This window comes from Suncus etruscus, chromosome 14 (genome assembly GCF_024139225.1).
Source record: "Suncus etruscus isolate mSunEtr1 chromosome 14, mSunEtr1.pri.cur, whole genome shotgun sequence".
Taxonomy (NCBI): Eukaryota; Metazoa; Chordata; class Mammalia; order Eulipotyphla; family Soricidae; genus Suncus; species Suncus etruscus.
The window spans coordinates 41010668-41023236 of record NC_064861.1 but is presented as its reverse complement, the minus strand read 5'-3'; the positions used below and the strand labels follow the sequence as shown (position 1 = coordinate 41023236).

At 36.1% G+C, this 12569-nt stretch overlaps 1 protein-coding gene across 1 annotated transcript in view; it reads right to left on the bottom strand.

Moving 5' to 3' along the window:
• The window catches only part of PHKB (phosphorylase kinase regulatory subunit beta), a 273872-nt gene that overhangs the window by 167535 nt on the left and 93768 nt on the right, over positions 1 to 12569 (bottom strand). Inside the window, exons 9-10 of the mRNA XM_049786246.1 lie at positions 5977 to 6072; positions 3803 to 4000 (exon numbers count right to left, since the gene is read on the bottom strand). Coding sequence (XP_049642203.1) covers positions 3803 to 4000; positions 5977 to 6072 — 294 coding nt within the window. The remainder of the gene's footprint in view (positions 1 to 3802; positions 4001 to 5976; positions 6073 to 12569) is intronic.

The window sequence follows — 12569 nt, the reverse complement described above, 5'->3', positions numbered from 1 at the left end:
TTAAGATTTATAGCAGACCTGCTATAAAAAACCCTCAAGACAAGAAGGCAATGGTGGGCTATTGTGACAAAACTCAATGAAATGAATTCTTCACCTAAAATACTGCATCCAGCTAGACTTACTATCAGATTTGAAGGAAGTATACATAGCTTCACATCATTAAAATAGCAATACTCCCAAGACCATTGTACAGATTTAATGCAATCCCTCTAAGGATTCCCATGACATTCTTCAAAGAAGTGGATCAGACACTCTTGAAATTATTCATTTGGAACAATAAACACCCACGAATTGCTAGAGCAATTCCTTAGGAAAGGATTATGGGAGGCATCACTTTCCCCAAATTTAAATTGTATTACAAAGCTTTAGTCATTAAAACTGCATGGTATTGAAATAAAGACAGACCCTCAGTTCAATCGAGTAGACTTGAGTATTCAGAGAATGTACCCCAGACATACAATCAATTAATCTTTGATAAAGAGACAAGAAATACAAAATGGAACAAGGAAAGCCTTTTCAACAAGTGGCATTGGGAAAACTAGTAAGCTATTTGCCAAAAAGCAAACTCCAAACTCCATTTAACACCATGCATAAAGGTCAAATCCAAATGGATTAAAGACCTTGGTATTAGGCCTGAAACCATAAGGTATATAGAACAACACATAGGTATAACACTCCATGACATTGAGACTAAAGCACTCTCCAAACAAGTGGAAACAGAGATAAACAGATGGAAATATATTAAGCCGAGAAGCTTCTGCACCTCAAAGAAAATAGTGTGTAGGATACAAAACCCACCCACAGAATGGGAGAAACTATTTACTCAATACCCGTCAGATAAATGGCTAATATGGAAGATATGCAAGTTACTGACAGAACTTAAAAAGAAAAAAATCTAACCCAATCATATATGGGTAGAAGAAATTAACAGACAATTACTCCAAGAAGAAATACAAATGGCCAAAAGGCACATGAAAAAAATGCTCCACATCACAAATCATCAGGGAGATGCAAATCAAAACAACTATGGAGTACCGTCTCATGCCACAGAGACAGACAAACATCATAATCTGTGCTGACATGGATGTGGAGAGAAAGGAAATCTCATTCACTGCTAGTGGGAATGGCATCTAGTCCAGTCTCTATGGAAAACAATATGGAGATTCCTTAAAAAACTGGAAATTGAACTCCTAGATGATCCAGCTATACCACTCCTAGGGCTATACTCTAGGAACACAAAAATACAATTCAAAAATCCCTTCCTCACACCTATATTTATTGCAGTGTTATTTACAATGGCCAGACTCTGAAAAAACCAAAATGTCCTCCAACAGATTAATGGCTAAAGAAACTGTGGTACATATACACAACAGAATATTATGCAGCCATCAGAAGATATGAAGTGAGATGAAGTCATGAGACTTTCCTATATGTAGATGCATATGAAATCTATCAAGCTGAGTAAAATAAGTCAGAGGGAGAGAGATAGACACAGAATTGTCTCACTCATCTTTGGGTTTTAAGAAAAATAAAAGACATTATTTTAATAATACCCAGAGACAATAGAGATGAGGAATGAAAGGACCAGCTCACAATATGAAGCTCACCACAGAGTGGTGAGTGCAGTTAGAGAAATAACTACACTGACAACTATCATAATTATGTGAATGATTGAGGGAATTAGAAAGCCTGTCTCAAATACAGACTGGAAGGTGGGAGGGTGATGGGAGCATTGGTGATGGGAATTTTGCACTGGTGAAGGGGGGGTGTCTTTATGTGACTGAAACCCAACAACAATCATGTCTAATCAAGCTGCTTAAATAAAGATATTTAAAAAAAACTAAAGGACAGAAAAGTAGGAAATCTAGGAGAAAAATATATAAAAAATAGGCATTCTTCTTGGGAAAATTATACTGAAAATAGCATAAAAATTATACATTCCAAAACACAGAATAACTACACATACAAGGTAAAACATTTCTGTAATACAGGAGAGATGGAGGCAAGAGTGGATGAAGAATAGATTCAGTAGGAGAGAACAAGCAAAAATGAAAGTATGCTTAGTCAGAACTAAGAAGGAAAGAAGCAGAACTTGAGTGTATATGGGGAAAAAAAATCTAGAAAAGTTTCTAAGTATATTCCCAGATTAAGTCAGGTAGTAGAAGAGACAAGAAGTAAAAACACTGCTGAAGATGGAATTGCCATGAATGGTCTGAATCTGGGATGGCCTCGATTTATACTGTTTACCTTGGTGAGCCAAATCAAATAAATATAAGCACCAAAAAGTTTTAGAGAAATTGTATTAAAAGAAAAAAAATATGATGGTATTTAAAATATAAATGGGTTGCTTAGTTCAATCCAGTGAAATAGCGGCATAAAATTTTATTTTTTACATAATAAAATAAGGCCTAATTTTCCCAAATTTAAGTCATTTGTATTGTAAATAAAAAATACCTTCTTTTGTATTGTATTGTTAAATAAAAAACCAGATCTTTATAACTATATTAAAGTTGAAAGAAGTGGGCCGGAAAGATTGTACAGTGGGAAGGGCGCTTGCCTTGACCACAGCCAACCCAGGTTCACTTCTTAGTGTCCCGTATGGTCCTTAAAGCCTGCCAGGAATAATTCCAGAGTGCAGAGTCAGAATAAGCCATGAGCACCTCCAGATATGGAAATCAAACAAAAAGTTTAAAGTACATCTTTTTTTGTTTTGTTTTGTTCGGGTTTGGTTTGTTTTTTGGGTCACACCTGGCAGAGCTCAGGGTTTTTTCCTGGCTCTATGTTCAGAAATCACTCCTGACAGGCTTGGGGGACCATATGAGATGCCGGGATTCTAACCACCATCCTTCTGCATGCAAGGCAAATGCCTTACCTCCATGCTATCTCTCTGGCTCCTAAAATAAATGTTTAATCCCAAATTATAAGATACAAATTTATTAATTTACTTATATTTAGTGAGTCAAACTTATGAGCATGCTTATAAAACAGTTTTTAGGGGCCGGAGGGATAGCACAGTGATAGGGCGTTTGCCTTGCAAATGGCCAATCCAGGACGAACCTTGGTTCAATCCCCTGCATCCCATATGGCCCCTGAATTCAAAAGCGATTTTTGAGCACATAGCCAGGAGTAACCCCTGAGCATCACAGGGTGTGGCCCAAAAAAGAAAAAATAATTAATTAAAAAGAAATTTAAAAAATTTAATCTACTTCAGTGGAATGTGAATAATTACTTTCAGGGGTTATTGATATTTTTCTGCAAAGCTCTAAAATAGGTAGAACAACCTAGATATCATGGTATGAATGTATATTTAAGATACTAATTTTAAAACTAAATACATAAAGAACCAAAATGAATAATAAATTATCTATGTGAAATAAGAGGAATATTTGCTTCATAGATGAAAGATGGCTAAAAATGCATATTTTATTAGTCAAACAATATGTATCAGGCAAGCAAAATTCTGAATGTACAAAGTAAAAACTATATATCTAATGACTCAATATGACCCAAATATAAACAACTAGGCTTTACAGTAGAAAGATCTAGAAGTACACAAGTCCTTACCATGTGCCAAGCACTGTTCTAAGCACTTATATGTATATTAACCCACTTAATTATCCTAAGAATCTCTGCAGCAGGATTAATAATACTAGGTACTAAAATATTTTTCTAATGAAGATTATATTTCAAGAGTTAATTAACTTGCCTAAGGCTAGAAAGCAGTTAAATGGTAGAGTCAGAACTCAAACACATTTACTTCCTTTTGTTCTGTTATGCAATCTAATGGGGATGTTTTTGTTACCTTAATTTCTGCTGGTTTGTAATAGCGTCTGTTGGGGTCTTCCAATGATGTTCGATATCCATCTCTTAAGAAACGTTTAAATCCATATTTTCCTTTTAATTTTCTAACTACTTTATCGAGTGTTTGGCGAAAAAGAGCTTCATCATCTAGGGCAAATGCAGGATAAGTGATACAGGGAAGCAGGGCAGCATCTGTGTTCTGGAGGCAGTAAAAAAAAAAGCCTGCAGTGAGATAAGCTTCATAACCCAAGAGAAATCAAAGAGATGAAAAGTCAATAAGGGTATCTTTATGCTACTGAGATTGCTTTGCTTCAAGGGACATACAGCCATTTACATGGCATGATTAAGTGAATCTTACAGATACAATAAAGCTTTACCATTAGTAACAAGTATTTTCAAGCTTCAAGATCTATATTTAACATAAAGGATTAATTAATGCACTGCATAAAATTTAAACCAACAATTACTCATTATAACCTAGTTCCATAATCATTTATTTCTAATAGTGAAAAAACCAAAAACAAACTAAATATTAAACAAATAAATGAATAAAATAGTGTATCAAAATGTATATTATTGAAATTTTACTGATACAGTAATTTTACTGATATGTTCATTCACAGAAGTATTTTATTAGCAATTAAGAATAATAACTTTAAGGGGCCGGAGAGATAGCATGGAGGTAAGACGTTTGCCTTTCATGCAGAAGGATGGTGGTTCAAATCGTGGCATCCCATATGCTCCCTGTGCCTGCCAGGGGTGATTTCTGAGCATAGAGCCAGGAGTAATCCCTGAGCACTGCCGGGTGTGACCCAAAAACAAAAACATAAAAACAAAACAAAACAAAAAAAAGAATAATAACATTTAAGGTTTTTTTGTTGTTGTTGTTTTGTTTTGTTTTTGGGCCACACCAGTGACACTTCTGGCTATGCACTCAGAAATCGCTCCTGGCTTGGGAGACCATTTGGGATGCTGGAGGATCAAACTGAGGTCCATCCTAGGATAGCATGTGCAAGGCAGACAGACGTCCTACAGCTTGCACCACCGCTCTGGCCCCTCAAGTTATTTGTTTTTTTTTTTTTTAAATAAATACAGTATAGGATCAAGAAGCTAGCATAAGTATGGAAAGCACATACCTAGTGTGTTAATAGAACTATCATGTGCCAGGCTGATTTAAGATCCAATATCACAGTCTCACAAGGTTCCCTAAGCACTGACCTAATGCCCTAACAACCTATGAGCTGAGCACCATACTACTGGGCCCAATAACAGAATCATGAAGATGTACCACTAAGAGGAGGTGCGGTCCTAGGCCCTGTAGCATTGCTCAGTTTATCCTTTATAAAAATGTATTTCTTTTTCTTTTTTTTTTTTTTTTTTTTGTGTGTGGTTTTTGGGTCATACCCGGCAGTGCTCAGGGGTTATTCCTGGCTCCAGGCTCAGAAATTGCTCCTGGCAGGCACGGGAGGACCATATATGGGACGCCGGGATTCGAACCGATGACCTCCTGCATGAGAGGCAAACGCCTTACCTCCATGCTATCTCTCCGGCCCCTAAAAATGTATTTCTTAAATGTATACACATATATGTGTAAATTTAAAAGTTGATACTCTATATTTAAATGGTATAATAATAAATAGATGTATTTTTTATTTTCTCATCTATAGGATCTTTTCTTATAAACTTGCATTACTGCTATAAAATATTTGATTTTTTATTATTGAATTATTGCACTTTGGACACTTTCTAAAAACAAGGCTACAAAATCCTAAAAAATGTGTAATTGGCTACTATAGACATAACAGTTTTTCAGAAAGATGAGTCAAATGACAGGAAAGAAATAAGAAAAATAAATTTAAAAGAATCATAAATCACAATAAAAGTACTTTATAATATCCCATGGAAAAAAATTTCCAAGTATTGTTACTCCTCCCCTCCCACAGTCACACACACAAATGTATTTTACTACAATTAGTCAAATGACTCAAAGATCTATCCAAAGTTCTGCTCACTTTTCTGAGCAAGAATTTATTAGATGAATGGAAAGAGAGGCAACATCCATATTCTCTTATCATTTCTAGTAATTTTGAACACTGTATAAGACTTTCTTATAAATGTAAACAAAAGACAACACAATAAATTAGAATGCATACTAATTTGCCTTAAATATCTTACATGAGATCTTGATTCTCTGGGTAAAAGTGAACACAACGTTTGCCTATTGCGATTGTGAGCATCAAGATCCACAAATATAACTGACCAAGAGCAACCCTGGAATGAGAGAGAAAAGTATATTTAAGTTTTTAGAAAAAGAACTTGAAAACTCCCAGACATTTTAACTAAAATATATTTCACAAAAGTACTAATAGTGGTTGCATTCAAGAGTGGTATTACAGATTTTAAGTATTTTTCTACTTTACTATTTCTCAAATATCTTACAATAAATACTGACTTAATTATAAAAATGATTTTATTGTCATATCAAATGTACTAATTAAAATATTGAAGGTTATCTGTTTTATAAAATATATTTGATAAAAAATAGAGAAATTGGAGTATTTCTAAAACAAGTAACTGAAATTTTGGGAATTTGGAAGGAAAACAAGCAGAGTGATTAGAATAAACATCAGAGAAATGGCTGGGATCCTGTGAATACACAAAATAATAAAACTTAAAAATCTCATTAAGCTGATAATTAGTATAAGTAATTGAACGTCAAATCAGTTTGTTCTAAATTGACTTTTAAAGAATATGATCAAAGTAGGATAAGTTACAATAATGAATCTTTGGAATTCTTGCTATAATTGGATTAGTGTAGACAGCATCTTTTAATTTCTGACCACAAACAAATGACTTTAATTTAAAGTGAACAAAACATTTGTTAAGGTCAAGTGCTTTGCAAGCCTTTAATTAATTAATGGTGGACACAACAATTTTATCATATTTTTAGAATGAAATAAAAGTAGATCCAAGTATTTTCTTTAGCTTTTCTAAAAGTATATACCACATTTTAGATATACGGTCCAGGTTTACCAGGCAAATAAATTTGCCAAGACTATGGGCAGTTATTCCTATATAGAAGCATTTTTTTAAAAAAAATTATCAAAGAGAAACTACATATAGAACTAATTACTACCTACTTTAGGTGATCAGACTCAAATTTGGAGCATACTAAATTTCAAAGCAATCCATGTCCTGATCGGTTTTCCATAAAATGAGTAAGCTCTAGTCATCATCACTTTTAGTTCATTTGCAGGTATCGTGACTTCTTCAATTAAATACAGCAATATGAAAGGATGTTTTATATTTATTTTTACTGCAAAATATCTGATAACGTCTAAATATTTTCTTTTCATCTTCCATTTCTTGTACATATTAACTCTTCTATAATATTCTGATATAATATGAAGAACACATTTTAAGACTGGCAGATCAAACCCGTGCTCCCAAATCAAGTTTCTGTGATTGGAGTTTAGTAAATATACTAGAAGATGATTCAGTCTGATCACGAATATCAAAGTCATTAGAACTTTAAGTCCAATGGTGGCACAGAGCTAAAGTGAACCAATTATTCCAGTCTTAGAGCTCATAATGGTTTTGAGACTAAAACTAAAGTTAACATATGACTGTAAGACAGTGTGAATCTTTTTAGTATCAATTCTTTTTTTTTTTTAATTTTTATTTTTTTATTTAAACACCTTGATTACATACATGATTGTTTTTGGGTTTCAGTCATGTAAAGAACACCACCCATCACCAGTGCAACATTCCCATCACCAATGTCCAAGTCTCCCTCCTACCCACCCAACCCCCGCCTGTACTCTAAACAGGCTCTCCATTTCCCTCATACATTCTCATTATAAGGAAAATTCAAAATGTAGTTATTTCTCTAACTAAACTCATCACTCTTGTGGTGAGCTTCCTATGGTGAGCTGGAACATCCAGCTCTTTTCACTTTTGTGTCTGGAAATTATTATTGCAAGAATGTCTTTCATTTCTCTTAAAACCCATAGATGAGTGAGACCATTCTGCGTTTTTCTCTCTCTCTCTGACTTATTTCACTCAGCATAATAGATTCCGTATACATCCATGTATAGGAAAATTTCATGACTTCATCTCTCCTGACAGCTGCATAATATTCCATTGTGTATATGTACCACAGTTTCTTTAGCCATTCATCTGTTGAAGGGCATCTTGGTTGTTTCCAGAGTCTTGCTATGGTAAATAGTGCTGCAATGAATATAGGTGTAAGGAAGGGGTTTTTGTACTGTATTTTTTGTGTTCCTAGGGTATATTCCTAGGAGTGGTATAGCTGGATCATATGGGAGCTCGATTTCCAGTTTTTGAAGGAATCTCCATATCGCTTTCCATAAAGGTTGAACTAGACGGCATTCCCACCAGCAGTGGATAAGAGTTCCTTTCTCTCCACATCCCCGCCAACACTGTTTGTTCTCATTCTTTGTGATGTGTGCCATTCTCTGTGGTGTGAGGTGGTATCTCATCGTTGTTTTGATTTGCATCTCCCTGATGATTAGTGATGTGGAGCATTTTTTCATGTGTCTCTTGGCCATTTGTATTTCTTCTTTGTCAAAGTGTCTGTTCATTTCTTCTCCCCATTTTTTGATGGGATTAGACGTTTTTTTCTTGTAAAGTTCTGTCAGTGCCTTGTATATTTTGGAGATTAGCCCCTTATCTGATGGGTATTGGGTGAATAGTTTCTCCCACTCAGTGGGTGGCTCTTGTATCCTGGGCACTATTTCCTTTGAGGTGCAGAAACTTCTCAGCTTAATATATTCCCATCTGTTAATCTCTGCTTTCACTTGCTTGGAGAGTGCAGTTTCCTCCTTGAAGATGCCTGTAATGTCCTGGAGTGTCTTGCCTATGTGCTGTTCTATATATCTTATGGTTTTGGGGCTGATATCGAGGTCTTTAATCCATTTGGATTTTACCTTCGTGCATGATGATAGCTGGGGGTCTACGTTCAATTTTTTGCAAGCGGCTATCCAATTGTGCCAACACCACTTGTTGAAGAGGCTTTCCCTGCTCCATTTAGGGTTTCCTGCTCCTTTATCGAAAATTAGGTGGTTGTATGTCTGGGGAACATTTTCTGAGTATTCAAGTCTATTCCACTGGTCTGAGGGCCTGTCCTTATTCCAATACCATGCTGTTTTGATAACTATTGCTTTGTAGTACAGTTTAAAGTTGGGGAAAGTAATTCCTCCCATATTCTTTTTCCCAATGATTGCTTTAGCTATTCGAGGGTGTTTATTGTTCCAAATGAATTTCAAAAGTGCCTGATCCACTTCTTTGAAGAATGTCATGGGTATCTTTAGAGGGATAGCATTAAATCTGTATAATGCCTTGGGGAGTATTGCCATTTTGATGATGTTAATCCTGCCAATCCACGAGCAGGGTATGCGTTTCCATTTCCGCGTGTCCTCTCTTATTTCTTGGAGCAGAGTTTTATAGTTTTCTTTGTATAGGTCCTTCACATTTTTAGTCAAGTTGATTCCAAGATATTTGAGTTTGTGTGGCACTATTGTGAATGGGATTGTTTTCTTAATGTCCATTTCTTCCTTATTGCTATTGGTGTATAGAAAGGCCATTGATTTTTGTGTGTTAATTTTGTAGCCTGCCACCTTGCTATATGAGTCTATTGTTTTTAGTATCAATTCTAAGTGAAATGATTTGAGATACTCTGGGCCTTTCTCTTTCTCTGTTAGACAGTGAGCTCATGAAATTGCTGTCTTCAACTAACATTTGATAATAAACAAAATGAAACTGGTTACTATATCAACCATACATGATTCATCACTTCTTCTGGAAACAAAACTACAAAGCTATGATGAGACTTTCTTCCTTGTTTCAGCAATAGGCTGACCTGTGCCTATATATGGCAAAGTTGAGAAGAATATATTTCTTTATTAAATTAGTATTTCAGGGGCCGGAGAGATAGCATGAAGATAAGGCATTTGCCTTGCATGTAGAAGGTCATTGGTTTGAATTCTGGCATCCCATATTGTCCCCTGAGCCTGCCAGGAGCGATTTCTGAGCATGGAGCCAGGAGTAGCCCCTGAGCGCTGCCGGGTGTGACCCAAAAAAAACAAACAAACAAAAAGAAGCATGTATTATTTAAATAGGGTGACGTTGTTATAGTCAACTACGTTATAGATATTAGGTATTAACCCCTTATGAGATGGGTACTGAGTAAATAATTTCTCTCAATCTGTGTGTAGTGTTTGTATCCTCATTACCATTTCCTTTGAGGTGCTTCTTAGTTTAATGTACTTCCATTTGTTCCATGAGTTCTTTAAGATATTTTTAGCTTAATGTAGTCCCATTTGTTTATCTTTACTTTTACTTGCTTGGCCTATGGTGGTTCATCCTTGAAAATGTCTTTAGTTTAAATGGCATGGAGTATTCTGCCTATGCTTGCCTCTATGTACCTTATGGGCTCCAGTTTGATATCAAGGTCTTTAATCTATTTTGATTTGAATTTTGTGTATGGTGTTTTTTCTTAAAGCTAACATTAGTTTAATGAAGTGAAACTGAATGCTTTTCCTGTAAGACTATAAACAAGGCAAAGGTGTCCTTTCTTTTTTTATTGGGGGGGGGGGTCAAACAGGCAGGACTTAGGGGTTACTTCTGACTCTGCACTCAGAAATCACTCCCATCAGGTTCAGGGGACCATATGGGAATCTGAGGATTGAACTTCATTCAGCTGAGAGCAAGGCAAACACCTTATCCTCTCAACCCAGCCCCAGGATATCCTTTCATTTCATTTTTTTAATATAGCTTTATTTTAACAACATGATTACAAATCAAAATTGTAGTTGGGTTTCAGAAACAAAAAGAGCCCTCCCCCTTCACCAGTGCAACATTCCCACCACCAATGCACCCCAACACCCTCCACCTATACTCCCTTCCTGTATTCGAGACAGGCATACTACTTTTCTCACTCAATAACATTATCATGCTAGTTGTTAGTATTCTAACTGCACTCACTCTTCCTTAGGTGAGCTTCATATTGTTAGCTGGTCTTTCTGGCGCTCATCTCTGGGCATTATTACAATAATGTCTTTTATTTTTCTTAAAGCTCATAGATAAGTCAGACTATTCTGTGTCTCTCCTCTGACTCATTTCACTCAGCATAACAGTTTACATGTCCATTCATGCATAAGAAAATTTCATGACTTCATCTCTCCTGATGGCTGCATAATATTCCATTACATATATGTACTACAGTTTCCTTAGCCATTTCTCTGTTGAATGGCATCTTGGTTGTTTCTAGAATCTAGCTATTGTAAATAGTGCTGCAATGAATATAGGTGTGAGGAAGGGGTTTTTGTATAGTGTTAAAGGATCACATTTTTGCATGTAGCTGACCAGTTTTCCAACACCATTGTTTTCTTGCTGTGTGTATATCATATTATTGATACTAGTTCAATGATAAATCAATTATATACTCAAGGTTCAGTCTAAGGATACTCAAATCAATTGCACTGATCTGAAGGTGTCATTATTCCAATATCATGCTGTTTTAACTACTAATTTATATTACATTTTGAAATTGGGGAAAGTGATGCCTTCCCATCTTCTTTTCTTCCTTCCTTCCTTCCTTCCCTCCTTCCTTCCTTCCTTCCCTCCTTCCTTCCTTCCTTCCTTCCTTCCTTCCTTCCTTCCCTCTTCCTTCCTTCCTTCCTTCCCTCCTCCTTCCTTCCTTCCTTCCTTCCTTCCTTCCTTCCTTCCTTCCTTCTTCCTTCCTTCCTCTCTCTCTCTCTCTCTCTCTCTCTCTTTTTTTTTAGTTTTTGGGGCCACACCCGTTTGATGCTCAGGGGTTACTCCTGGCTAAGCGCTCCGATATTGCCCCTGGCTTGGGGGGACCATATGAGATGCTGGGGGATCGAACTCCGGTCCTTCCTTGGCTAGCGCTTGCAAGGCAGTCACTTTACCTCTAGCACCACCACATCGGCCTCCTTTTTCTCCCCCCATCTTCTTTTCCTAAAGATTGTTTTAGCTATTCATGGAGATTTCTTGTTCCACATGAACGTTATGAATTTTAGGAGTGCTTCGTATATGTCTTTGAAAAATGTCATGTCTATCTTTATAGGAATTGCATAAAATCTTTACAATGCCTTGGGATGTATTGACATTTTAATTATGTCAGTCCTCCCAGTCCATGAGCAGGGTTTCTGTTTCCATTTCTGTCTATCCTTATTTCTTGGAGCAGTATTTTATAGATTTCTTTGTATTGGTCTCTCACATTTTAGTTAACTTGATTCCAAGGTACTTCATTTCTAAGGTACAATTGTGAATGGGATTGTTTTGTAATAACTCTTCTTATACAATATATGATAAAAAATACCATGGATTGGGGCCAGAGTGATAACTCAGAGGTGATAGCTCTGCCTTGCACACAGCCCACCTAGGATGGACCCAGGTTCAATTTCTGGAATTCCATATGGTCTCCTGAGCCTTCCAGGAGCGATTTCTGAGTGCCACCAGGTGTGTACCAACCCATCCCCCCACACCCCCCAAATATCATGGATTTTCACACACTAATTTGTAATTTTCTAATTTAAAAATTTATTCTTTATAGAAAACTTTTTGTAGTCATTAGTATTTTCTGAATATATTATGTATCAGCAAAAAGTGAGAACTTGGCTTCTTTCTTTCCTAGCTGAATGACCCTGATATCTTTTTCTTGCCTAAATGCTAAGGCAATTACATTCAATACTATATTAATGTCATGAGTCGGCAACCTTGTC